Source organism: Rhagoletis pomonella, unplaced genomic scaffold (assembly GCF_013731165.1).
Source record: "Rhagoletis pomonella isolate Grant_MI unplaced genomic scaffold, Rhpom_1.0 Rhpom_scaffold_00010, whole genome shotgun sequence".
Lineage (NCBI taxonomy): Eukaryota > Metazoa > Arthropoda > Insecta > Diptera > Tephritidae > Rhagoletis > Rhagoletis pomonella.
In genome coordinates, this window is record NW_023458564.1 from 16,941,444 (window position 1) to 16,965,184 (window position 23,741).

A 23,741-nucleotide genomic window follows, 5' to 3' on the forward strand; every position below is an offset into this window, starting at 1 on the left:
TAGCTAGTGATGAATGGTGGGTAACGAAATGGAGTGTCGAGTGGCAGCGCTATGGTGGTGGACGTAGTGGTGCCATACGATGACGAGGTGGATGATGATTGCGATGCAATCGGCGCTAGGCTATTGGCAGTGTGATGGGGCAGATGGTGTGGGGTGCGCATCACGCCGCCACCACCGGCAATCGAAAATATGACTTCGGCATGTGCGTCGCCTGTAGCGGCAGTAATGGCGCCTGCTATCTGTGGCTGAGACGTCGGCAGGTGTATAGGTGGGGCCAGCAAACCGAACTGGTTGGCGCGCAGATCTCGGTTCGCCTGATTGGCAGCCATTCGCATCTCCACGCAAACGGGCTTGTGGAAGTCCGACGTTGGAAGCGAAATTACACCCTCGGCATCGGTGAACTCCTTGAAGTCCTGCAAAGGCAAAAGCAATTCACAGAATTTAAATTAGTTTGACAAATTCGAAATTGTGGTGATATGTGCGTTGAATCGGTGGTGGACAACAAGAAAACTTGAACTTGTTGGCAGGTTTGGGTATGCGGTTGTAGATGGCGGTGTGTAGAGGTGTGATGAGGTGCCCACGTAATAGGAGCAAATCTATTTACAATTGCAAATTAGACAAATTGTTTAAGTTTTTTTTGTTAGTACGCGAATAGCGGTGGTGCATTTGATGTTAATAAGTGTATTGCTTGTGAAAAACAAACAGAGCCATTTCGGCAATGGTAACTTCGAATAAAACATTAATTCAGCGTTTTCATCTAAAAGAAGTAAGGAACGAAACTGAACATTGTATTGAACATAAGAAAAAGTCACATACAAAAGGAATACGTAAGTTCATTTTGATCAAATACACTTCAATCTCCTTCAGTTTTCAAATCAATTAATGCGCACACTATTTCGAAAGTATTATTCCGAAACTACTTACCACTGAATGCGTGTGTTTTGTGGCTTTTCATAATAAAAAAAAATACTTGGAGATCCGAATAAAAAATCTATCTAATTCTTTTTTTTGCTTTTATCTGGAGCTTCCAAAAACTAATCTATATGTATATACAATTCGCGAAGGGATTTTTTGCCTAGGAAATAGAATCTGCACCGTTCGCTCAATTTTCAAAAATTGGGCGTCAAATTAAAGCATTTGGCATATAGATGTGAAAAGAGTTGCCACCTGTTAAAAAATTAAATTCAAATTATTTAAGATTCAAAGTCATCAAATCTGCGCCGTTCTTTAAATTTCTGTGACTCGGTACAAATATAAACAAGTAAGAAAGTCTAAGTTCGGGCGGAGCCGAACATTAAATACCCGGCGCAATTATTAAATATATGTTTTCCACCTTTCCGAAAGCTACCGCTACACGATAAGCCGGGGTGTATAAATTTTAAGTAAATTAGCGTCCTTAAATTTCGAAATATTGCAGTTTCAAGCATTTCTGAAATATACCGTTATATGAAAAGCGGTCGTAATTTTAGTCCGATTTCAATAATTTTCAACGCTTTGCTTTTATGTGGCAAGCACAATAACCATACCGAGTTTGGTTCAAATTGCTAGAACGGTTAGCGAGATACATATATGTGATCATAAGTGGGCGGTGCCACGCCCATTTTCCAAAATTGTATCATAAGCGTATTTCTTGGTAAAAAATTGTTGCAACCATCAATTTTGAATAAATTAGCTTTAATATTTACTGATTTATCGAGGATTTCGTATTTTTCTAAATTACCGTTATATGGGATGTGGGCGTGGTTATTGTCCGATTTTAAAAATTTTCAGCCATTTGGTATGTTGTAGCAGGACCAACAACTGTGCCAAGTTTGGAAGAAATTGGTGCAGCGGTTACCAAGATATACACATGTAACCATAAGTAGGCGTGGCTACGCCCATTTGCCAAAATTTTTTAATATTCTTATTTTTCGCACTACTATTAAATATCGCACTTTTCGTATTTCTGAAAATTACCGTTATATGGGAGGTAGGCGTGGTTATTGTCCGATTTCGCCCATTTTACCATCCGTCCTATGCCCAAAAGAAGTCCACGTACCAAGTTTCGTTACGATATCTCAATTTTTACTCGAGTTATCGTGTGCACAGACGGACAGACGGACAGACGGACGGACGGACGGACGGACGGACGGACGGACAGACAGTCACCGCTTAATCGATTTCTCTTTTCATTCTGATCATTTATGTATACATTTGTCTATATCTATCTCGATTCGTTTTGCCTGTTGCAAACAACCGTTATGTGAACAAAGTTATAATACCCTTGTGCACAAGTGCGTTCGGGTATAAAAAATTACTTTTCGTATTATGCTCGCAAGCTCGACCAAAAATTCCTAATTGTAAGCCCTCCCGAAGTTTTATCTTTATGTCACTTGTTTGCTTCAACAAAAAATAAATATTCAAAATTGACAAACCGTAGAAAAATTTTGCAAAGCCCTGTTTTTATAAAAAGGATTTGTTCGTATTTAAATAAATAGCAGAAATCGGTCTAAAATTCTTAAAAAAACGAAAAAATTAGAAAAGTATTTAATTGAAAATATTAATAATTACAAAAACAAAGTAAAGCAAACAATTTTCTACACATATACATGTATCAGTTGCAAACAATTTAAATTACATGCATGAAATGTATGAAAATACATACATATATGGGAAAATCTAAAAAAATAGGTACACTCTCAAAAAAAAAACTTGAAACTTGCGCATTATTACACTAAAATTAATAGGCTATAAAACTGTATACTCATAACTCATTTTAACATTTCTGAAAAACAAGTTTGAAATTTTGATGAATTTTTTTCAGTGGTCTGCAAAGTTTTAAGCTCATATATTAAGTTTCTATGGTATTTGTTAGGGAATGAATTTTTTTTAATTGAAAATCTTTTTAAATTAAAAAATAAACATATGTATACACATAAGTGCTAAAGCCCATTAAATCTCAAGTCAGAATATGGTGTGCTTCAAAAGTTAAGATATAATTAATTTTGCCTCTCTTAAAAATTACATAAAAAATTAACTTTTTTTCATTACTTTTTTAAATTCAAACAACTATAATTCAAAAGTTATGCAGCAAATTGATCCAATTTTTTTTTGAGGATTCAAGTATGCTTCAATGAATTATATCCAAAAGCAAACAGCTTGATATACATAGTTTCCAACAGTGAAAATAAAGCTAAATAACATCAAGGTTACCTATTTTTTAGATTTGCCCATATACATACAAATGTACATAAATCCATGCATGCCCTCAACAGGGGAATTTTGTTCGGTTGTGTGCCTGATACGTATGTATGTATGTATGTGTATACGATACTTACCACTCAATAAATGATTTTGGTATTTAGTTTAATAGGTGTATGTGCGGATGTTTATGTTGATCACAAGTGATTTTTGTGTTTTGCTTGCTTGCTTGTTTAGTATCGAATATATATATCCATGCCACTTGATAGTGATTATTGGCCAATTCGTTATATTTTTCCGAACAAACAACTATTACAGCTACAACTACTACAGTTCAACTATTAAATTATAAAGGTAGTGTTACAGTCTCATAAAATAGAATCCGATAGATAGATTGACAATACATTTTGAGAATGTAATTATGGAATAGTGAAAAATTCCAAATTTCTGAGAGATCTCAGGATGTGAGAAATGAATTTGGAAACAGCCGACTAAACATTCAAAAAGTTATGCAAAGTTTTAAATAAAAATAATGAGGCTCATAAAAACTAAATAACAAAATCCATTCTTTAGTGCACAGCCACGATTCAATAATTAAAGGTTTGCTCAATAGTGACATTCGAGTTTTGACACTCCCTTAGCTCCCTTACAAAAGCTTTGTACACACACACGAACCCACAGACACAGTGCCTTGCTAAGGGAGAAAGGGCGCCGATTTTGTCAAGAGGGAGCGAGAAAACTGTTTTTTGAGCAAACCTCATGGCACACAGCCACTTTTTTCTGAATATAGTATTTTCTTAAGAAAGTGAGAAAAAGTGTGTTTATTACGTTCTATTTATTTTTATGTGCTACATATTTAATTTATATCCATAGGCATTTCACAACTTAAATTGAATATTTAAATTAAGCTAGTTAACTAAGTTGCAATCACTACTAATTTTATTTAAAAACGCGTTGAAGAGTTTTAGAATTAAATTCTACAAGCTGGGCGACTGCACAGAAAAAAAATTTCTGTATTAGTCCGCTTTTCCGCCTCATAACTATGTAGTACATGTACATACATATGTATGGTCGTCTGGCGAGCAATACTCCGTAACCGCCAAATGCGAAACATTTTACAAAATAGCAAAAATTTATTTTCTTTGAAACTAAACCTTAGCTTCTATTACATATAATTATTTACTATTAAATTAAGAGAATAGACTAGGTAAAGGATAACAAACAAAAATTGTTTCGTCGCCTCATACGTGGTGCTATATTTGGTGGATCTGAGTTACTGCGCACCAAGCGACTATGTATACGCACCTAAGTATGTACATATGTATGTATAAATGTGGATGCTTGCGATTTCTATGCTAAACTCTATTATATAAATTATCTTATGCAAATATAATTCATTATAAATTATTTTAACAAAAGCCATATAATTTTTTAAAAACATTTTCCTATAACATTTTAAGGCGGTTAATATGTAAATAATAGTTTCTCCTTTGACACACAAAAATTCACAATTATTTTTTCAAAAAATTCTTAACATGTTCTACATATGTATGTATGTCTTTTAGGTTGCATTTGTTTATATCGATTGGTACGCCTTCAATTATTCAGTTTAAAGTAATCTCTTTTTTTTTTAAATTTCCAATTGGTCTTCAGTTCAACTGCAGAGAGAGAGAGAGTGACTCGAATCCGTTTTCAAAAACACGAGTATACTTTCATTAGTTATTTAAGTATTTATGTATGCACAAAATTTCGGAACGTCTATTATCGATTCCTAGTGTGCGCGCTTCTAATTATTTAAATGTGGTATTTTTATTTTCTTTCAATCTAAACGCTATTTGCACGCAATGGAATACACTCGCCTTGACATCGTGGATAGCCCTTAAAATAAAAATGAAAATAAGAAATTAAAATAATTACAGAAATAATGTTAAATATCAAACCGATTACTTAAATAACGAACAAGACATTCAATTCTTAAATTTGGTTTCACTGTTTAAGCAAATAAAAATTAAAAGTGTTTCTGGTTAAAATAACGATGGGCAAATGTTTTTTTTTTTTAACGCAAAAAAGATGACAGTTTTGAAGCGTGTATAGAAGCTATGAGACGGAAACAATTTGCGAGATGAGAATGACTGTTACTTAAATAAATATGTATGTATGTACAAACATTAACACACTTCATGAAGAAATATTACAGTTTCTTTGTTTTATTAATGATTTCCCTGACTGGTCAAAAAAGATTCAAAATATATGTTAGGTTTCCCCACGTACATATGTTGTTAGTTATATAATGTGACATCGGAAGAGAATGCTTTAAATTTTGAGTGGAAGTGTGGAGTGGATGAATATTCAGGTTAATTTCGTTGCATCCCTAAGTATCCAGTGCCACAATTTGCTAGGTTGTGCAGCTTTTAATTGATTTGATGACGATATATAGAAGCATGTTGTTATTGCGTTTGTTTAATCGGCCTAAGCAATTTAAGAACTCGCGGAAGTGTGTTCTCCAATATTCTTTTAACCAGGGACCATAAATAACAGTTACTTTTTTTCAACCGCTAATCAAAATTAAACAAGTTTGGTATCAACTGAGAGAGGACTAAAATAGCTTTGAAAGTGCAATATTTAAACGAGGACAGCCAGCAGAAAGCCAGCTATTGAAAAATATTTAAATAAAAAATGTTTCATAGAACAAACCCTGGGTTAGGTATATCCATTGCTTTTGTATTAAATTACAAAAAAAAAATTACAAATAGAAGTGCTAGCCTTCGATCGTTATTTCTGTTCTGTTTGTCTTTCATTTGGTACCAAATTTGTTTAATTTGGATAAGCGGTTTGTTTACTATCTGGAAAGACTTTTATTTCGAGCTTAAAAAATATCTGCCCAAGTTTAACTGTTGTAAGAATATAACTGTTATTTATGGTCCCCGCTTTTGACATTCAATCAGTATTGAATAAAACTCCACTGCTATTTTTCTCACAAAGGATATTGAACGCATTCCTTCTTAATCGGCGACGAACATGTTCTCTTAAAATAAATGTGTTTATAGTTATTGGGCCGTATTCGTAAAAAAGGGGATATGCTTATACATATGTACTTGCAAAATATGAAGGAAATGGTTCTGCCTGTATTCATAAAAATTTCGAGCAAAAACTTATATTTTTCGAAGAGAAGCATAACCTTCTACTCGTATAAAAGTAAATGAGTATGGATAAACTTAACCTCTTACATTAAATAAAAATCCTATGCATAAAAAAAAGTGAGCTAAGTTAGTAGCAAACTCATTACTGTTGCGAAAGTTTGTGTTATCCGATTGCCAGCGTGATGCCAGATGTTGTGTACGTGAGGGATGCTTAATACCTGCAGAAAAAATATCTATTGATAAAAATAACTAACTTGTAGTTAGCATTTTTGTGGGATTTTAATAAACATATAAGTTTTAATTAACTACAGCAAAGACGAATTTGAAACCAGTTGAAAAGTAGGGATGTGTGCTATTAAATCGATTTGTTTTTGTGCTGTAAATTAAAAAAAAATGTATTAATCAAGCTCAAACTTCATATTTATTTATTATTTATGTTTGTCCATCTAACCTAAAAATTTGAAACAAATCAAACACATGAAGTGTGAACCCCGTCAATTTTGGTATGGAACGCCCCGTATATAGGTTGCTGCCCTAAAATTACATTACATTACATTGATTATAAAATACAAGAAAAAAAAAATTGAAATAGATTTTTAATTTTAAATTAATTTACTGGAACCTTATATGGGATCTAGATGACAGTCTTCCTAAAATAAATTTGAAAAATTGATTGAAATAGTAGCTCTTCTGACTATGAATTTTTGAGAAAAATATCTTTTTTGACTATTTTAATAAATAAATTTAGCAAAACGAAGAAAATTTTAACAGGCATGAAAAAACTTAGACAATTTTGCTTGAATTTAAGCTAACCGGCAACGCTGATTATAAGCCCCGTTTTCCTACACTTGCTCGTGATTTAAAAGATATATATCGTTTGGAAGAGAGAAATGTACCGAGGCTCGCAGACATATTTTTTGGTAGGAATGGAGAAACTCGCGGTGATGCCTTTTGACCCTGGAGTTTTTTGTTTTGAAAGAACTTGTTGAAGAACTTTTTGGTATCTGTTACTGTGAATGTAGTAGTTGACAGCATAATTGCGCTGGCAAATAGTTGGAACAAGTAAGCAATTTTCTTTTTGAAACTCTTCTTTTTGATGCAGAATTCTATCTACATACATTAGAGCTGTTAGAGTAACGAGAGTTTGGATACTCCGTTACTTATCCAATCAACACCCGTATCTTTCGTATCGTTACTTTTGATACAAGTACTTGTACCTCACACGAATCATCGCACGAATCTTCTAACCTAAGAAAATGTTCGTTTTTACATATGCATGCATGTCCGCACATAAACACGCAACAAAATTTAGTATCGATACCCTGCAACCAAATTTAGAGACAGTCTGGCAAAGCGTCAGTTCCGCCCTACTAATTTCAGACACTGTCTCTGAACTACTGCAAAAGGGATACAGAGCTGGACGGTTGAAACTCAATGTTGCTAAAGTTACTAAAAGAAAATTATATAAACCGTGTTTTCAAACTTTATACAAAACAAAGGAAAAATTAAATTTGATTATCGACCTTTTAATAAGATAAAAAAAAAATAAAATAAACAAAAGTGGTAAACAATCTCACTTTGAAACGGGGGTGTTATTTCTATTGCACATACGTAAATATATCACTGAGCACCCCAAAATGTGTAGTTATGCAGTGATTTTATTAATTTCCAATGTTTTCCATTTTTAATATTTTTCGTTAAGTTTTAATTTAAGTATGTCTCATACTCCATAAACCATTTAAATTCAAATTCCTAACTGTGCTGCAAACTTGATAGATTTCAAACTTTTTAATCAGAGTTTGGTTTATAAAGTATTCAGTTTTGCATACCGTCAAATTTTTGTGTAGTAAAGTGTAACCTTGCATCATAAACGAAAATATTTAAATAGCAGAATGCCTTCCAGAGTGTGCGTAAAAAGAGTTATGAAAAATCAGCGCGATTAATTATACTAAAATTTAATGGACTATAGAACTGCATACTTATTACTCTGATTTAAAACATTTAACTTTTTATAACAGTTTCTAGAAATTTCCAACACAGTTAGAAACGTGAATTTGAATGTTTATGTTATAATACTTATGAGCAGGCAACGGATTTTTAGGACCTAAAAACCTATAAAAAAGGCAAAATCAAATAACGAAATTGGCTAGAAAAGACAAAATAAGATAACGAAATAGGCTGGAAAAGGCACTAGAAATCACAAAACAGGCAAAAGACGGCACTAAAAAAGACAAAAACCGAAAAATAATCAAAATATGCATGAATTTTAGAAATGTTTATTTTACAAGTAAAAGGAGAAAAACTATGAACTAGTTTCATTATATGAAAAATTTGTACTTTGAATCTTTGACTATTTTCTCTTTTCTAGTTTTTAACTCACAAAACTTGATTACCAATTGATTAACTTAAACAAATATCTTAAAAAGGCAACATAAAGCTAAATCGCTAATTCTAAATCAAATATAATAGCTCTTTACACATAAAATGAAGTATTTTTTTAAAGAAAAGGTTTTATACTATACTTCTTAGAACCAGCTCAAAACTAACCACTTTTGTTCTACCCCGGATGTGACACTTTGCCCCTCCTAAACCTGTTTTTTATTAATTCGCCGTTAAAAACTCAAAATTTGAAATTAAAAAAAAACGTCGCACAGATTTTGCTATTTCTTTTTCGAAAATTTTCAGGGAGGTTCCCCGAACAAGTTGCAACAGTAATCGGCGAAGGGAAGCAACTTGAAGGTTGAAATTGTTTCCAAGGTACCGTGTTTACTTTATTTTAAATTTTCTTTTTTACTTTATTTCGCCTTTGAAAAGGCAATAATGTCAATTGACTTTAATTAGCACCAGTATGCGGCATAGTGTCAATTGACCTTGCTTCCGTTGGTCTTGTTACCTGTCACCTAAAAAACATTCCTGGCCAAGCGGGCCACCCAATCTCTCCATTTTTGGTTTGTTTTAACCAATTCAAACTTCCGGGAAAAATTAGTTTAACCCTTCTGCAATGTTTGGGTCAAAATGACCCAATTTTCATGAACAAATTCTTTAGTTGGAGAGTTAGGAAATTTTATATACGCTGCGGCGTTTTCTATCCGTAAAAGTATAATCAGCTGTGGTTTTGCAAAAATAGAAGTTTTTTTTTATTTTATTCTATTTTATTTTCCAGAAGGTCATTCTGACCCAAATTATTATTTAGTATTTAAGGTCAACTTTGAACGGGTAATAACACATAAGCTGACCAACCGTCACATTTTAAAATGTATTATTTCACATCCAAGTACACAAAGTACAAAAATAGCACAGGGCTGTGCAGTTTGCCCCTTAAAAAAATTAATTAGCGATTTGGGTATGTGTAGGTACCACGCTACCAAAAAGATAATACAATTTTGTAACGAAAATTTTTCGAGAAAATTATTTTTATAATTTTTCTTAGCATTGCCGTGCATTACTAGCGTTAACTTCAAAACACCATAATTCGCTCTGATTTACTTAAGCTCTTTATGAATATTATTACTAAAACTAAGTTTTTAAGTAAAAATTATATTCTAAATTAATTAACTTTTGGCTTTTCATGGAAATTGCTAAAAATTCTATCATGTAGGTACATGTCATCAATAAAAAAAAATCTCGACGTGCTGGAAAAGACCCAGGGATGTATTTTAATTTAACATACCTAGATTACGGCCGAATCAAAAACGAAGATACAAGTGAATATGGTGCCAATATATTGCCTATAAGTAAAGTTGCTTTGGTTCTGATATTATAAGCAATGTAGTTTTGTGGCACAATTTGTAGAACTGAAAGATTGATGATGATGAAATGCTCAAATTTTGAATTTTTAATTATAAACGAACAAATTTATCTTGACGGTGACGTAACTTGGAGAAAGCGGCGCCTTTAACGTGGTCTCGCATGTTTTCCTGACCACCATTAGCGAATTTCCGCATATCCTACAACGCTCTTCATGACCATTTTTACCAATTTTTATATTCATAACCTGAAGACAATTAGGTAGGCTGTCTTAAGTTAAACCGTTCTAAAAGACTTACCCAGCAAGGACTGAAAAAAATGCTCATAGTTACTTAGGTATATGTTTATATTACTTAGCATTACAAATAAGATTCGATAGGCATTGCAAGTCTAAATAAAACAATTTGATATGAACATTAAATAAATTCGTTAAAGACGTATGATTTTTATAAATTAAGAAAAACTTTAAAAGAACTTCTTGAAACGGCGTCCTACAAAAGCCCTTCTGAGAGCTCTTTTTGAGTAGCGAAAGCAGAAGCCCTTCAATTTGTACCGCTCCATACAAAAAATAAAGGAGAAAGGAATAACTTTGAGAAAAGCCTCTTGGATAAGATTTAGCTCCTGATATTATCTACTGGGTAGTATTTATGTATGATCCCTCAGTCGTGTACGTCTGGCGGCCCTAATCTAGATATTAAAAAAATAACATAATTATTGGAACGGGGAGAAATTAGATTTCGCAGGCCTGTTTAATCCAATAAAAAACAGCTATTTATGTTTAAATATTTTCTTATAAAAATACGGTTCATTCCATGATAAAAAAAATAGGAAGGTAGAACCGCTGAGAGGAATTTTTCAAATTCTTGACGTTTGCAAGCAATTTAATTTTAAAATTTTACACACAAACTCACTCAAACATTCTCATTTACATTCTCAAATAACAACAACTTTGAACAATTCTTTTTTTACTCTCAATTTTATACGATTTTAAAATATTGGCAAACTTCAAAAAAAAAAATCATGGCCGACGCATTGAGAGAACGGTTTTACCTTACTATGCTTTTATCATGGTTCATTCTATAACAAACGCCATACAAATTTACATTTCTAACTTTGTGAAAATATAAAAATTCAGCGAATTTTCGCCAAAATTTTACACTTTTGTTTAAGAATTTTGGGAAAAGTTTTACGTATGCAGTTTTATAGAGACCATGCAAGTTTAGTAAAATAAAGTGCGAGTTTTATATGTCTACAAAATATCGTTGATTTTTGGCATTTTTTTTTTACGGTGTCACTCATTTTCTTCCATACAAAGTATGTTCGACATTTTTTGATATGGAAGAAAGTTAACAACACTGTCAACAAAAAAAAAAAAAAATGCCAAAAATCAACGGAAATATGTTTCGGCTTATAATTATGTAACGCAGTGTACTATTAACTTGTTTGACTTGTATTTAAAGCAACTTTGAATTATTTTTGATTCTTTCAACAATGTTAACTTATTCGTTATTTATGTGTTAAAATAAATATAAAACAAATTTTTTGTGTTTTCAAAATCGAGACTTTTGTCCTCCTGGAATGCTAAAAAATTCTGGTCACCTTATAATACAACACTTGCCGATAAAGTGTCTGCCTGTGTTATGTAAAATATTAACTGAATTCATATTCAAATATCGTTTTTTCCTAAAATAGGCTAATTTTTATCATTGGGTCAAAATGACCCAAAAACATTACATGAAGGGGTAAATTCCAAACACTGCATTTTGACCCAAATTATTATTTGGTATTTAAGGGTAAATTTGAACCGGTAAACATACAGCACTTGCCGAGGAAGGGTTATATACCGTTTGGCGTTTTTAAAACTTCAAGAAGGTGGTTTATATATAGCGTCCAAACTAACTGTAAATTAGAGTTTGCTTTACAACGAACAGCGGCATTTTAAGTTTTTAGGGTTTTTGGTTACGAATCATGGGCCTGATATTAAAAATTCAAAACGGCGAATCCAATATGGCGGCCAAAAAATAAGATCGGGCCGATTCGCTTGAAACGTCTTCCTCGGGAGTTTTTGTGGTCGCTGATTACGATACTGAAATCAGATTGAGACAGTTTTTAATCAAAATCGATTAGATTCGCTTAAAACTTTACAAATTGGGGTAATTGAGGTCATTGACAACGAATCTGAAATCAGATTTTAAAAATTCGAGAAGGCGTATCCATATTGGATCTACCATTTGTCACAGGAAAGATAAAGCGTAGGTAATGGCGTATGCGTAACATTCTCATCTCCTCTGGATAACTCATACGCCATGTAACTATTAAATGGTAGTTCCAATATGGATCCTCATTTTTGAATTTTTAAAATCTGATTGCAGGTTCGTAGTCCGTGACTTCAAATATAGATACTTAAAAAAAAAAATCCAAAAAGGTCTCGAATTGTTTGAATCAAACCAAGAAGGGGCGATGGGGTGGCCCGCTTGGCAAAGAATGTCCCACATATATTTTGGTTTATCAAATAAACGCCACAGCAAATGCGTATATTTTTTTAATACAAACCACTTTATCGGTTAGCAGAAGAAAGACGTTTTCCATAAAATCCGTTCTCCGCTCATATCTTATAGATTTTCCTTCAAATTTTGATTAGTAATTCACAATTTGGAGCCCAAAATGCAGTAAAACAATATTTTTGGGAAAGTTTGTACAAACTAATGCCAAATGGAAAATCACTGGAAGGTTTATTTTGTAAAAAAAAGCTTTGAAAGCATCTAACTAGTACATCCTCAGATGATTATAACTTAGTGAGCTCACTTTTTCGGAACTTATAAATCCTGTGCCTGATGTATTTTGAAATGCTGAAACTTTCAAATTTTCTAGAAGAGTTATAGCCACTTTCACGAAAGCAATTTAAGTGAATTTTTTTTATTTAAATTTAATATTAAAACTGACAGGAAAAAATTTTATTTTAATTTTTATTTATTTTATTAATTTTAAGTGTGTTTTATCTGTACATAAAAGTGCATGCACAGGCATATGTATGTATGACAGTTAAAAAAAAATTTAATAAAGAATTTTCAAATGTTATGTATGTATGTACATATGTAAGTGAGAATCCATTTAAGTATGTACATCTGTAGATTTGTAAAAAAGAAAACATGTGTACATATGTATGTATTCATTTAAATAAAACAAAATTATCATAAAAAACATGTTTTAAATCGATCAAGTAATCGGTGAAATCTTACTTCTTATAACGAATTTTATTTCTTTTTATATTTGTCTGTCACTAGCGAAATTCCCAATATATTCACGGTAAATATTATAAATTATTTATGTAAAAACTAAGCCTCCAAGTGGTATGTAAACATGCACAATGAACATATCGTTGGTGATACTGCAAAACGGTCTTAAAATTAGTACCTTTAGCACTTAGATGTTACCTGCACCGAAATCGATCTGCAATCAAATGACAAAACAATCTCCCTTTGCTGATGAAGATGAACGATTAACAGAAGCAATCAGATACAGATGACAGACTATATAAGCACCAGAAGTAATATTTGACATAGAAAAATTTTGCAGTATCATCGACGATATGTATGTACATATGTATGTATACTGTGAAAATTTGTGTTACCGCATTTGTTTAAAAAATGGACGTATGTATATTTCCTTTTACCATCCTTCGCCTAAATATAGTAGAGATTAACCTCGCCGGCTTCAATCATACGCTTCAGCGCGTAGAAATTCTTCGGTGAAGGCGGTGGCCTCGCTAGCCGCTGCATCGTGTATCCCCTACCGTGGAACACACAAACGCGATTCTGGAAGTTTAGAATCAACATATGTAGTTTTATAAAATATGTTCACAGTTTTATATCGTGTATGGCATGAATCTATTTCAAATTCCAAACAACTTTACATTTACTGCACTTGAACTTTTTACCAATGAGCTTCTATATGAATCTTTGTATTGTTCGAGCAGGTACTTATGTATGGTATTCATTTGCTAAGTTTACATGTACGTGTGCACGATCCTTAAGTCTACCTCTTATTGTAAATGCACGCAGGTTTTGGTTTATGTTTGTAGCCATGGTCTGCAAATTACATACATACATACATCCGAAAATATACTATGAGAAATGTTATATTACTGATAAGTTTGTGTCTACTCAAAAATACTTTACGGTAATTCTGTATATACGTGTATATACATATGTACAAATGCACAATTTTCCCCCTCTTTTCGTCCTATACTTAAATATTTACATACATACATACGTCTGTGTTCTCAACATACATGAGCTAAAAACCGGAATATAGGCATGTGACGTTCGTACGAATAGTAAATAACAGTAAAAAGCTTCTTCAATAATTGTGTTATTTTTTTTTTAATATATCTAGGTATATTAAATTAAAATACATCTTTGGTTTTAATTTTTATTGATGAAATGCATAAGTAGGTTAGAACTTTTACCGATTTTCATGAAAATCCAAAAACTAATAAATTAAAATTACATTCTCACTTAAAAAACCAAGAGTATTAGTAAAAAATACACCTAAAAAGACTAAATAAATCAGAACAACTTATGAAATTTTGAAGTTAACACTAGCAATACGTAATAGCTCAATGAAAAATTAAAAAAAAAAGTATTTTTCTATGAAAATTTACGTGATGGAATTTTGACGTATGTAGAATATGTCTTACGTTTCGGTATGGATGGCATGCTCAAATGTTGTAGTTGTAATTTTTAAAGCTTCACAAAAACACTTATTCCATGAGAACTAATAAAGCGATTTCAAAGAATAAGTGGCGTTTCAAAGATAAAATTCCAAGCCTACCGACAGATTCATTTTTGTAAGTGAACGGTTCGGTTTCTGTCGCTGAAACAACGGTAACTATTGGCTTATTTTCGGATAAATTTTGAGCCTTTGAAGTTCTCTAGCAGCTTAGGTTTTGCAGATATAAGCTTCAGTTCTGGAATATAAGTTCTTTAGAGCAGTAGTATGTATACATTTTATATAAATTCGACTAAAATTGAGAATTTTAATGCAAAAAAAAAATAAAATTAGCTAATTTTTTATTACCAAAATGCTCAAAAATTACTCGAATGATTCGAGAAATAATAATTCTAGAATCTCCAACGATTAGAAAAATGAAATATTCTCGATTCGCCAGCGAATCGAAGAATAAAATTTCTAGCAATACTCGATTCGCTTTTGGATTCGCTTTGATTGGATTCACATACATATGAGTAAGTAGTCAAGCTAATCTTTTCACATATGAGCAAGCAGGCAAACTATTTGGTTTGAAAAATCACACGTACACAAAACTTTTGGGAGCTTTTTTGATTCACTATTAAGAATGTGATAGTAAAACGTGCCAAACGCGTGACGGTCACGTCACTACTGGGCTGTAGGGTAGTAACCTATGTACCAGAGCTGTGTAATGATTGAATCGTAGAGAATGTGAATGCAAAAAAAAAACTCAATCATGTATGATTGTACGTTTATGTGAATGCAATCTGTCATTATCATTCAGTACTAATACTATTTGTTGTATCAAGGTTGAGATTTTTGTACTCGAAATGTGAAACCAGAAGATTGCCATCCCCCTTAAAATAAGTAAACAAATAAATATTTGGTGCTAAAATATTTTTCCAACCAGTTGTCTTCAGTGTCGCCTGCTCAGTGAGAGCAAAAAACTAGATAGACATTCAGAGATTGAAGGCAACATGAGTTTTGCCCACCTGCATCCCCTCGATGCCTCTTAGTCATTGCTGAGCGAAGTATTCACCCAGTTTCTGATGGTTGCGTCGATGGCCAAAAGTGGGTGTGCTAAAGCTAGTTGCGGACCGAGGAATGCCTGGTCTGAGCCAATTCTGGCCAAATGGTCAAACCAGGGACGGTAATCATTATAAGTAAAATAATTTAAATCATAATTTAATCATCATTTTATGATTCTTACTTTTTCGCTCAACGGAAATAATTATTATTTGATTATTTTATGATTTTTATTTTTTTCGGCCAGAGATTTTAATTATTATTGAGTTTTATTTTTACACTTAGAAATAATGATTATTTATAAAACTTAAAAGGCCATATAGACGAAACCAACAAAAATTTTGACCTGCAAAGGGATATGTAGAAATTTACCCTAATATAGCTTTTGAGTTTTTTTTAAATAATCAGTACTCTTAAGTGAAAAAATAAAAATCAATATTAATTATTATCTTCGAGCGAAAAATTAAAAATCATAAAATAATCATTATTTTTGCTCTAAAAAAATCAAATATTAATTGTTATTTTCTATTTTTATTGGTTAAACTCGTAAAATAATTTTGATTTTTTTAATTATAAGTTAAAAAATAATGATTACTTACCGTCCCTGGTTCAAACGAAGCAACTGAGAGGATCTTAATTATAAAGTTTGCTTCCTGACGCAAAGTGAGAAACTGGCTTCCAATTAAAATTTTTTAAAGTGAACCTCATATTAAAAGTAACTTTAAAATGAAATGTATAGAATTCTTTGACTATTTAAACCCTGAAGATGGAAATGAACTCATTATTGCTATTAAAAAATGTCATATATATAAAATAATTTATTGGCTTCTGTGTACATTGGTCGTACATTCATGTTGAAATGGATAACACCTTTATTTTTTATGAACTATATTTTAATTATATACATACCAAAATATTGTTAAAAATAAGTACTCTGGCGGTTTGAAGTATTATTTGCTACTTACATTCATAATTTTGCTTTGAATAAAAATGTACTGAAAAGTACTGATTTATTAGCATGAAAAAGTCGTAACGTACTAATTTCGCGCATAAAAAATCTGGCAACCCTAGGGTTGTCATCTATTCGATTTTTATTTCGAGCGATAAAGTTCGGTAATTGTGTTATCAGCTGTCTCGATGAAGTCAATGGGCCCCCTCGGAGCCGCAATTTCACGCACTTAGACTTTTTTGTGCCATGCCGTGAAGGACCGATATAATGCCGATATGTCGGGCATTTCTTACAATAGAGCCACAGAAACAATCAACAAGGTCTTGGAGAACTCGGATGCGCTACTGCGAAGACAGTGACATGATGAAATCGGGTTCCATAACTAATGGGAATAGAATGAACCCATAATAGTATACCGAAAAAAATAGTTTGAGTTAATTTTTATAAATAAATAATCATCAGATCTTTAATGTGAAGGTCATCAGATCAGCACCGTCATTCTAAATGTGTATTAAGGTTTTATTTTTTGAAGTCAGGACCTTTTTTTAGCGGTGCACAGTGGTTTGAGTTTTGAGGAAATGAAAAACCGACGCCATGTGAGACCTCTCTTCGTTCAAAAAGGGATGGACGAATTTACTTGAAACATTTTCAATATTTATTAAGGTTTGTGAATAGTGTTGCCATCTGTTTAAAAATGTTAAGCTCAATTTTGGCGTCTTAACGCTATGCTTCCAGATGCAAGAAGAAAAACTATCCAAATTTGTACTCTAGCGAGTTACAGCGGTATTTGAAAAGCACTGTGAGCCGAAACGTATTTTAACAGTCCGTGTTTTCGGCCATATGATCATTTTCTTTAGTTTATAGAGTCAGAAACAATCAGCATGAATCGGAATATAGTTAAAATAAAAGCATATAACGAAGGAGCAATTACATTGTAAAAAAATTATAACAAGTTATGGTTCTACTATTTAAGAAGCATGGGCCCGGGGGGATTCACCCCTTACCCCCGTCTCTCTCGACGGGCCTGACTGGGACTATCCGTATATTTGGTTATGCGTTCGGATATTCGTATACACAGATAAATCAGGATGTCCGTTATTTTATTTAATCAGACTTTTGATTATGTGGATATTCAAAAAATCCGGATAGAACTCCCACCCCTAAGACATGCATACACTTGTATCTTGACAATGATTCACTTTCGATTGCTTTCAATGTTTAAAACGATTTCAAACCGATTTCATGACCTACTACTTAAGAAACTTATGCATATCGTTTGTGTATATGGTTTATTAATATATAGCTGTGTGAAATTTTGTTTTATTAACAATTTTGTTAAGGTTGGGGCACGTCAAAACGTTATCCTAATAAGATTTTATTTTGAGGTCTAAAATCTCATATGATCAATAATCAATTGTAAGCGAGCTATTTGTTTTTGTGGTCCGAATTCGCCGGTTCCGACAATTGATTAATGCATTATATAATAATAATAATTTAATATAACTTTATACATATAGAATTAGTTTAAGCTAAGAAGCGGAGGTCATAGGAACAATTAAAAATTCAGTTAAATATTGCAAGTGCCGAGTGAATTACTTTACATATGCCGCAAAAATATGTGAATAAGCAAATACATATGTACATATGAGTTTTAAGTTAATTACAAAAATACTAAACTTAGCATGCTTTCCTAGTTAAATACTATGTTTATTAGAGTCTTTGTTGGTGTTATGCTTAGATATATGTGTATGCATTTATTTACAATTTATTTAAGGTAACAAAATAAATGGAAAGAATTACCTTCGTTGTGCAAAAGCAGCATTCAAACTCCACCGGTACATCCTGTTCGAAATTATCCATTCTCTGGTTTTGCAAATTCTCGAGTGCCACCTGACGTCGCAGCTCGGCCACTTCCTATAAAATGATGAACAACGATTTGTTTTTGTTTTTCGATTTTACATAGATTTCAATATTTAATGTTGTTTGTTTTGGATATATTGTTGGATAGATGCTGGACTCAATTACAAAATGGCAGGATTTAAGCTGCTTAGGTTTTGTTGGATTTGGAATGCGGAGTTAGTTGGTTTGTTTTGTTGCGGCAAGGGATGAAGGAAGTACTAGTTGCAGGCAGGATTGGGGGTTAGAGTGGAAAATTACGAATCTCAAGTGTTGAACAAAACCAAAACGTTAAGTGGTTATTTGAGTAAATATTTGCATGCCAAGTTGCACAGGTGAGTAGCGAAAAGTGTTGGCATTTGAAAAGCGTTGCAAACAAATTTCATTGTACGTACGTACGTACGTAATTGAATTAGTAAATTTTATATAAATTCAGTGTTTATAACCATGCCGGCGACAAAAAAGATGGTGAGAAAGTGGTTGAGAATTGAACAAAGAAAGCGGTCATATATTTACATACATATTGTCGTTTAAAGTACAAAACCGCGTATCGTCATTCTGCAAAACCGCGTAACTGACATTTGCTGTCAAAAATTAGATTTGCCCACACAAGCTTTTGGCTCAATCCTTATCCGTTCGTCCCGGAAATATACTAGCCAGAAATGCGATTGTTTTGTAAAAAAAAGAGAACCATTTTGAAATATGAGTGTTTTTACTATCTAGAAAATAATTTATGCAACCTCACATATCGCTAGCTTAGAGTGAAAAGTTGCTAAGTCCACTTTTTATGAATACTCATATTTTGACATAGGAGGCTAAAGAAATTTAATACGCATCGTTTCGAAAATTATAAAGGTATTTGTTTTATTTTTTCCTCTTCATAAGCAATAAAAGGAAAATTTGTTAAGTCCAAAAGAAGCACCACAAATCCGATAAGGCCAAAATAATACGACATCTTTTAATAAATATCGAATCCTTCTGATTCTTATGGAGTTTTGCTTTGCTTTAAACGCGCAAAATGTTTGTTTCAAAGTCTTGCGAAATAGTTAAAGAAAATGGCTGTAGGAAGATTTTTTCCTCTCCTGTAAAATTTTTAAAATGGGACTTAGCAACTTTTCTTTCTAAGCTAGCGATATGCGGTTTTGCATTATCTTGATACGCGGTTTTGTACTTTAAACGACGATATACATATATATATATATATAGTTAGGCATGTACGTGCATATTAAATATAATAATTATTTAAAAGCGTACAGGTGAAGCTGTGCAGCTGTGATTTTATCAAGTATATTTTGAACATAAAATATTTTTAAAAAGTAGTATAGGATATTTATCTTTGCCCTTCCACCAATTATTTGTGTAAAGTGTGTAAATATACAAACGATTTTATTTGTAGTAATAAAATAGTATACATGTATAAATGTGTGAATTTTTTGAAATATATAACACTTACAGCCGGTTTCACCAGCAAATCAAATGGAAAAGGATTTTGTATTTTCTGTCAACTTCCATATAAAATTCAAAACAGTAAAATCATTTTCCACTTAAATTGCTTTCGTGAAATTGGCTGTTGGCAAAAAGTAACTTTTGTAAACAGAGTAGCTTTAGTCAAGATGAAAATGACTTCATACTCTGAATTCTCAATACATCGACAAGATCTGGACTTTTGACTAAAAAACCTTTTTATAGATTTTGTATGTGAAAAGAAAGAGGACATGTTAGACTAAAAAAATATTTCCTTAAGCAGTGTTTGGGAGAATCTCAGTTTAAGCCTCCAAAGAGCTACAAACATGCAGTATGCATTTTGAAACAGGTGGCAACAATTTTCAAACACTTCAGAAATATTCTAGACTAGATCGGCCTCACCCGTTTCGCTGAGTGTATGAAATTTTTTGGTGCTACATTGAGTGAAATTTATTTCAAGAAAATCAATTCAAAAACAAAATATTTTCAAATTAAATTTTCTTAAACTTCTCACTTGTCCTACTTTTTCAACTCAATTGAGATTTTAAACATATGGAAACCCCTTACATGTAGTTTTGAAATTAAGCCCTTTTAAAATCATTTTAATTGATTCCCATATTGTAATAATTCATTTAAATTATTGAATAGTTTGAATTTAACCTTTTAAACAGTTGGCAACCTTTTTAAACCTCTTTCGTCTAACACTCATATTGTGATACATATTCAAAACCATTTCGATTCATACCAATCTATACCAATATATATTTTGAAAGCCGTTTTTTTTTGTGTTCGCAAAGCTCGAGAACGGCCGAACCGATTTTTTAGAAAATTCCGACACCTGATTCAGACGTCCCAATTATTATAGGCTAAAAAAATGTTCGATATATAGAGGGGGCGTGGAACCTCTCATAAAAACCAAAGTTTTCATACCGAATATCTCTGGAAATGTTCATGGTAGAGTACTGGAACTTGGTGTGGAGATATATGAAATCAATCTTTTACTCATGGAGGAAAACGGGCTATTTGAAAAGAGGGCGTGGCGCCATACAAACGTATATATAACTCATCTGTAGGTGTGTTTGTGAGTGAAATCCTCCTAAATGCTCAGACAAATTTTAACGATGTTTTTTGTGTATTTTTGAGTAACTCTCTGGATAGTGTAGATTCACAAATTCACCCGCCAGTTGGCACTGGAGTTAAGTTATTACTAAAAATATTATTGGTGATCCACTTTGGCTAATATTCAAAATATGTATTCGTAACGGTAAAGGCAATACTGTTGCAAAATAGAGCTGCCACGTGGCGCTGGAGTTATTACGAATAATCGCCAAGTTAGAAAAGGTGCCGTGAATGTCAAAATAAATAAACCTGTTGCACCATTGAGTATATCGAATTTTTATGTGTTACGATTGGCCCAATGTATTAGATTTTTGCCTGTATTGCTATGCCTTAAAGCTCCATTCGGAGACACCAGGGTTGAGTTGTGCAGGGGTAAATCTCAAATCACCACCGATAAATCAACCGCCAAAACAATTGCGCTCCTTTTACTGTAATAAATTCAAGTAAAAAAAAAATTTATTTTCACTTAAATTGCTTTCGTGAAACTTACTTTTAAGGTATTTCGTCTGAAATAAATATATGTATATTGGATTTCTCTAGAACAATTATACGCATCCATTTTGAAATTGCCACCAACTATACTATAAAGTCTCTTGGACGGATTTACTATAGAACCGGATCATTGTTGCCGCCAGGGAGTGAAGAGGAAACTTGTTCAAATTTATTTCGTTGTGAGATTAACCGTTCTATGAAATGTTACACAATTAGAGAATTTCAAGAACTTCATCATGGACATACCGCTTTCGTTTGGTTATTTAAGGCGGAAAACGACCACCAAACCATAATCTTAGCCGATAAGCGTGCCAATGGAAATCGTAAACGTGAAATGTTGGTGAAAATATTGAACCAAAAAGTTTCAATAAAAAAACTTATTTTGTGCGGGACGAAGTTGGCAGGGTCTGCTAGTATTATAATATTTCATTTAAACTAATTAAGTTGAATTTTTAAAAAGGTGGCAACCCTTATGAAAGACTTCAATATTATTCAAAACTTTAAACGAAAGGTTTCTTAACAATATTTTGTTTGACAACCATATTTTCATTCTCCAGATGGCTTGCGTATAATTAATTTAAATTTTACTTTTCAAACAGGTGGCAACCCTTTTCAAAATATATTAAACTACAGCTGTTTTAAGCCTCTTGGCGTCCATTTTTTTAATATTATTTTCAAATAAATATCTCCCTTAATTGAAGTTCAATTCGATTCTTTTAAAAGGTGGCAGCCCTCATCCATGAGTAGAGAATGATTTTATATATCTCCATACCAAGTTCCAGTAATCCACCAAAAAACATTTCCTGAGAAATGAAGTATGAAAAATTCTGTATATATGGGAGGTGCCACGCCCTCTTGCCTAATCGAGATTAAATGTATCCTATAGTTTAAGTTGGGCTAAATAACAGCAGTGTACAAAATTTCATGATGATCGGTTGATTAGTTAAAGCGTGAAAGCGTAGCAAACAAACAAACTCACTTTCGGATTTATAATATTAGTAAGGATGTTCAATCTAAACATTTCTTGAAACTCTTTCGCTTTAATAGTTTATATAACCTGGGCATGAATCAATTGGCGATTGTCTTGCTTCGTGAAAACCAAGAAGGAACAGTCCAGCGTATTCGTCTTGGTCTGCTAAACTAACTAACTTAAACACTAAGAAAAAAGTACCGATAACAAAAGCGATAATAACATCGATAAAAACATCGATAAAAAGATCGATGAAAATATTGATATTAAAATCGATAATAATATCGATAACAACATTTATCAGAAAATCTCTTACAAAGTCGATACCGAAGTCGATAACAAAATCGGTAAAAATATCGACAACGAAAGCGGTAACAATATCGATAATAACACCGATAAAAATATCGATAACAAAAGCGATAACAATATTGATAGCAAAACCCTTAAAAATATCGGTAACAAAACCGATAATTTTTTGCAAAATGCTTGAAATTTGGATTTCTATAGCTTTTGGTAGATGAGCTATACTTTTATAAAGAAAACTTGTCAAAATGTCGCGACCCTATTAATTTGTCTGACACTAAAAAGACTTGAAATATATGCATAGTTCAATTCAAAGTTCAACAAAAAAGTTGGAACACTAAATCGCTAACATCGATATTTTTTTAGATGTCGGGCCTAGAAGTTGAACAACAATTTCTACAATTTAGCTCAATAATCCACGAAAAGTCCACATTACCTAAACTTCGAAGCCCAATATCTCAAGAAAAATCGATAGAGTGCGACCGATTAATCGGCATCGGCTAGTATCGGCACAAAATTGAGCATCGGCATTGGCATCGGCATCGGCCTTTTTTCGCCGATTCTTTGTAATCTCTTTTCTGTCGGTTCAGGTGAAGCGACAGACAACAGCCAATATCAAAAAACGTTTGCAGACGGCTCACAAAAATTATTATTATTTTTTTTGGTTGAAGGTGTTTCACGTTTTTTCCATACATAAGTATGTTCG

At 32.5% G+C, this 23,741-nt stretch overlaps 1 protein-coding gene across 1 annotated transcript in view; it reads right to left on the reverse strand.

The window, feature by feature from the left end:
• Positions 1–19,012, reverse strand: part of LOC118746516 — a 41,961-nt gene extending 22,949 nt beyond the window's left edge. Inside the window, exons 1-2 of the mRNA XM_036480363.1 lie at positions 18,592–19,012; positions 5–413 (exon numbers count right to left, since the gene is read on the reverse strand). Of these exons, the coding sequence (XP_036336256.1) occupies positions 5–413; positions 18,592–18,651 (469 nt within the window). The 5' untranslated portion in view covers positions 18,652–19,012. The remainder of the gene's footprint in view (positions 1–4; positions 414–18,591) is intronic.
• Positions 19,013–23,741: the final 4,729 nt, after the last annotated feature.